General features: G+C 36.9%; 1 protein-coding gene across 4 annotated transcripts in view; it reads right to left on the reverse strand.

Moving 5' to 3' along the window:
• LOC139969111 (uncharacterized) overlaps positions 1-5,851 on the reverse strand; it is a 156,158-nt gene extending 150,307 nt beyond the window's left edge. For all 4 annotated transcript variants that reach the window (XM_071973896.1, XM_071973895.1, XM_071973894.1 and 1 more), the window contains exon 1: positions 5,270-5,851. In XM_071973896.1, coding sequence (XP_071829997.1) covers positions 5,270-5,738 — 469 coding nt within the window. In that variant the 5' untranslated portion in view covers positions 5,739-5,851. The remainder of the gene's footprint in view (positions 1-5,269) is intronic.
• Positions 5,852-6,139: the final 288 nt, after the last annotated feature.

The following is a 6,139-nucleotide window of genomic DNA, read 5'->3' on the forward strand; positions in this document are numbered from 1 at the left end:
AGCCCACCCGTCGAAATTTTCTAAATTCTCTTACCAAGATATATATATATATATATATAGGTGTTCATATTTCTCAATAATAGTGTAACTTTACATGGTTGTTGACCAATTAGTGATGAGACTATTTCGCATACTCATCGCAGGAATTCCCACGACTGATACGACTGATTGACAGTGTGAATTGTCTTGTGAATTACACACTATTGCATAACTCAACTGCTTCGTCATTTTGTCATTTCACAGCTCTTGGAAGCAGTTCCCACATTCCAATCCACACTGCACATAGATGAAACAATAAAGGTTGCACCATGCCTCCTTAAATAGGGAACAATTGATTAAGACTTGGTTCCTCCTGAGCTTCCAAAATTAAGAAAAATGACCTTACTGTACATGTCATGTATGCTAGTGTCAGGCCAGGCCAAGGAGTAAGTAACACTTGTAGAGTTTGTATGAAAAATCAGAGCTTCTCCAAGAAGAAGCAAATAGTTTTGATCAATGGTTGCTATGACAACGAAGTTGTTTTAAAGAATAACACATATAGGTCACTGTTTGGAATTTCTTTGTCTCCCAGTTTTGATATACTTGAATGAGACAAACAAAAGTAAACATTTATAGAAAATTGCCAAAGTTCTAACCATATGAAATTCCAGATCAGACCATAGATGAAAGGAATGTTTCTCAATATGAACTCATCATAAATTAAGGATTACAATACTTGACACAAACTGTGGGAGCAAAATCTACATTTCAAAATTGACCAATGAAATACAAGCTACAGCTCAGCACTGCTGTACATATAATGTTCATTAATATGATAAGCTTATGCCAATTCTTATTGAATCCCTTAGCCAAAAAAACAAGGAGAGGTTTTAATCACAGATTTGTGTGAAGAAACAGTCATTAACGTCACATGTACTAGGATTTAGCCTCCAGGACGTAAATTGTCCAGTGTTTACAGTTTGGCAACATGCTATGCCAAAATGGTCAAATTGCTACACCAAGTCCAAAGCTATAGCCACAGCAGTTAGTTCCATATTCTGTACTAATGAAACCTTCATGCCCCAAAGGTACAACAGCTTTTCAATGAGTGTGGAATAATACAAGAATCCCTGTAGCTGTACTCCCTCTCCCCATTCCCCCCCCCCCTTCACATGTAAACACTTTCAATTCTGGTTTATCTAATTAATTACCGGTGTAGTTAATGATACTCCCAGTAATTACAGCACCACCATTTTTTTTTTCTCATTCTTTTAAGCTGGTTCAGACTTGGTCCTCCATCTGTTGACATTTCTGTTACTACTATTCTGACTTTGTTCTCTCCTATGGGAAGACCCTTGAAATACCCTCTGTGATTAGACTGAGAGTTTACAGTAAGTATACGTACACAGGCAGGCAACTGTCTTGCAGAGCTACTGTACGTATTGCAACAGTCCATCACCTGCATCCTAGAGCTTAGATGACGAAACAGAATTGAATCTGGTCTATATATTTCAAAGCAGAGCCCCTCAACCCCCTCGGGGTGACATCATCGACTTCTATACCTTCACATGTTTGTGACTATCCTCTCTCTCTATCTCTCTCTCTCTTTGCATTGCGTTTGTCTGCGATCTACCTGCAAACTGCAGATGGTAAGATAGATTACGCACACTGTGTAATGCAGTGCTATTTTTAAATGTACGGCATGACAATTACCGTCAAGTACTGTTCATTCAATTACCGAAAATTAAACAGACAAAAAAAAATTGTCTGCACATGTATGAAGAAAGCAACTCTTTTTGTGTGTTTTTGGAATATATATTTAATAAGGACAAAGTTCCTTTATCTCTCTCTCTCTCGAAGATGTAAGGATGGTGGAAAAAGAATGCTTATGAATGAAGTAGATAGAAACATCCACGAAGAGAAGGAGACAAGATTTCTCTCCTGACAGAGGAATTGAACATCTAGTCACCCCACTGAGGGCCAAAGCTGCCCAAGTTCAATGGGAGAGTACTTCACATGTACACAGCTAACTACATTAAAATAGCCATGGATTGCAGCCACACACAGTTTCTTGCTGATTATCAACTAAGAGAAAGATTTTTGAACTGCATATCAACCAAGGTCCCTGACACAAACACACACAGGGTTACTATTGATTATCAGTACTTCTGGCACTAAGACTGGTGTGAATTAAGACACCAGACACACAGCACTAATCAAACGGCCAACCATAATAGTAATTGTTAACCACTGCTAGTACTTAATATCAAATTGTAGCCATGAGGTGCAGTATATACGGTTTCTCACAATTTTTGTGTTGGACCGTGACAAGCTTTTATCAATTGATGTAAATCGCACTCTTTGGGTATAAATTTGATTCCAAAAATTCTGGATATATATTGAACATTACATATGTGTGTTGTACCATATAGAGGAGAATTCTTCCAATCCACAAGGTTTCTACAAATAATTCTGATAATTCACTTGGGAGAGGGGAGGGAGAGAGGGAGGTAGGTATGGAGGGAGGGTGGGTAGGAAAGTAGTGGTATGCCATAACATGTATACAGATCCAAGATTACATTTGACACTGACACTGACCCTAATTTTAGACAATGTTTTCTTTCTAAATTCTTATCTTCTGATGTTAAAGGTCATGCACTCTCCATGGAAAAGATATAATATACTATGTATTTATACACTGAGACATCTGAATTTAACAATGTGCCCTGAACTACATTCAGTTTAAATTGTCTCCAAAAACTAAAATGCATACTGCTCAATAACTCGGGTTTTTTCATCAGTCAATATCCATTGAACAATAGGTTGTCTACATTAATCATTTCGAGAAATCGCCAGAAAATATGTCAACTCCAGCGCAAGCGAACTAGAAACAAATTAACTGTCCGAGTAATTTATCATTCAGTCTCATGTTCTTAAATTATCAGTACTGTATGTCTTACTGACACGCTCAACTCTTGGGATAAATTTAGAAAGAGCAGCCTTAACTTAAAGACATTGTTCAATATTGGTGACAGACAATGTAAAACATACTGTGTACATAAATGTACAGTCCTTTAGGTTACAACAGAATTCAATCGCTAAATTTTGGAGGTTAACACGGACTAAGAAGGCCAAATTAAGAAGTTCCCTTCGTTTTTTGTCGTGCACACTGTACACGAAGAACAAATAATTTATTGAAAGGCCCCCTTGGAGATAAAAAACATCATGATCGTGATGACCATACAATCCAGGTTTCAATGCAAGAGAGGAACCAATTCACTTGACGATGGTATTTAAAGGGAAAGCCCAAAAATCCACACAGATTGCGGGGAAAGGGATGGAATGGGAATATGGATTTTCAAATTTCTGAATGAAATGAATTCAATAAAATGGAAGAAAAAAACCCCTAATAATTGAGGAAGCTACTGCATGTTTTATAAAACATTTACTCCACACTCTGATAAAGATATATCTTTATCAGAGTGTGGAGTAAATGTATACAAACTACATTACAGCACTGCGGGGAACAATATATTTTGTCACACAGCCGACCACGATCAAATTATACCAAAATTCCTCAAATCGTCAACCATCGTATGAGATCACACGATGTTGTACTTACTGTACATAATATGATCCACAGTATAGATAATTAGCAAGTCTTTTGTTTTCTCTACTATTAAATATCAAACTTGGAACGTTTAACAACAATTTGTTACGGGAAGAAACTTAACCACATATATTGTCAGATTCGTTAAAATACTAATATTAAAAGATGATCATATCACTTTAAGCACCTCAACCTGGAGTAGTTGAAACAGTAGGCCTACTTAGACAAAGGCCAAATGTCTATAACTTACATTCTTTCCGATACAGACAGATAATGTTTTTAACTTCACAGCATCAATCGAGAGCCTTCGATATTACTTTTCAAGATTATTGCACCTATAAATTACCAAATTCTGATAAGTCACTTGAAGCAATGTTGAAAGATCAGAACAGCTCTCGTCTGGTAGTCCAACAAGTGATTATCACGAATGATAGTTAGTCTGTGGCATAATAACTACAATATATGTATGCCAATAAATTGAGGATGGCAATCACTGCCATATTGCGAGTAATAGCCTATAGTGCTAAGGGTACAGGGCCCCATCCACATGGCACTAGCATTATGTCCATCCTACAGTGACAATATATTTATATCAGGCTACACATAATTAATGTGCGCATATATTGGACATGTACAATTTTGAAGCTACAATCGTGAAATTTACAATATTAAATAGAAAATAAATATTTTTTTTTTTACCTTTTTCCTGCAAATTCTTGTGTATATGAAAATGTAGGGTTTCTAAAGCCAAACCAACACACCAGTGTATAATGATATGTAACTCTACATAATGAGCAGTCAAAGACAGAAATAGAGCTGCATGTTTTAAAACTTTACAATTGTTGATGTACATTGGCTAAAGAAGACGAAAAGCATACTAAGTTGTAGCAACATCTGACTCTGAACCTTGAGAAATGACAGAGTTTGACCAACGCCATGAACAGCTTTCATACACTGTTAAGTTCTACTGGTCAGTACAGTTGTCTAGATTTGATATGCGTTTTAATAACAGTGAACTATGTTTGGCTAGAAAGGCCAAACTATAGGATGCAGGCTTATGGCTAAATTAACTTTAAGAAATACCTGCTAGGGTTAGGCACTGTGGGACATGTGATCTAGGCATACCTCTGTTGGCCTACCAGTTTTATCAAAATTCCACCGCACTTTCAAAGACCTGTAGGACCCTAGAAAAGCATAAGACTGCCTGTCCTGTTGCTCACAATTATGAATATGACAGGCCTAAGACAATCCAACTTGTCAACATCATTAATTCTTAAGTCTGTGTGTTAGGCCTCCTTAGTAACAACAAATATGCCATAACTTAATTAGCAATTTTAGCACAGTTACACAACTATGCTTCGAACAACACTTTACTGTCCAATGTATAAACTTGCTATGCCTAACCTTATACTAACGTTACCAAACAATTTTGTTAGACTTTTCAGACATTTAGTCTAACTTAATGTAACGTTGGCCAAACTTAGCCTAAGGGGCCTATGTCTTACTTGATGCTTCGTTAATACAGTTGGCCTATATGCTACTGTAGCTTCCTATACCCCCCAGCAACCGTTGTACCTATATTAGTAGTATGCTGTCTATGAACATGTTATTTCTTCGGTTGACTAGTTTGTTTTCTCTTGTCAACTGTTTCTAGTTAGGCTACCTGAATGTTTTACTTACCGTTATTGGCTGTACTTTTCACTATTTTCCTGACTTTTTTGTCAGCTGTATCTGGGTTTCCAGTCAATTGAAATTCGGTGTTAACTTCCGAATCCGATACGTTAATATAAAACATATAATTTGTTCCAGTGTTAAATTGACTTAACTCCTCCACACAAGGATTAAATGATCCAAATCCGCTTATTGTAATCCTTTCACCTTTTAGCGCATTGTCCGAGAGTTTTTTACAATCCCTTTTAACTTTTATTCTTACCGATGTATTATGTCTGTCTAATATCTCCCCTTCAACAACGATCGGGGCTCTGTAAGTCTTGACATCAGTAGCTTCCTGAGTTGATCTACAACTTTGTGATTCCACAAAACAAGTTCTGCTGCACAGTAGTAAAATCATTAAAAGGCACTTATAAAGTAACGGATTAATTATTAATCCCGCCATACTAGCTGCTCTCCAGATCTGCAGCTTTTTCATCGAAACGAAACAAAATATCGCACGAAAGGAATGATTATTGAAAGTTCAACCGGTTTACCAACTAAATTAGTACTCACTTATACACGTGCGTGCGTGCGTATCAAGCAGAAGTTTACAAATGATCACTGGTATCGAAGTTCAGTACAGTTAGTATAGTACTAGTGCTTGCCGCACAATATGAATATTCATATATGGAAGGAAAGAGGTCCTACATGTTATATAGCTCATACGTACATATTAACTGATGATAGGATTTAAAGATAGCATAAATTCATAGTATACCTTTTGTGGTTTTGCTTTATATGGGGGGCTTTCGTTTCTCCTCTTTTTTTTCTTCAAATGTACTCATTACCGTCTGCCGCCCCGCCCCTCCCCCTCCCGGTGATCTCAGAGGCTTAACC

This window comes from Apostichopus japonicus, chromosome 6 (assembly GCF_037975245.1).
Source record: "Apostichopus japonicus isolate 1M-3 chromosome 6, ASM3797524v1, whole genome shotgun sequence".
Classification (NCBI taxonomy): Eukaryota; Metazoa; Echinodermata; class Holothuroidea; order Aspidochirotida; family Stichopodidae; genus Apostichopus; species Apostichopus japonicus.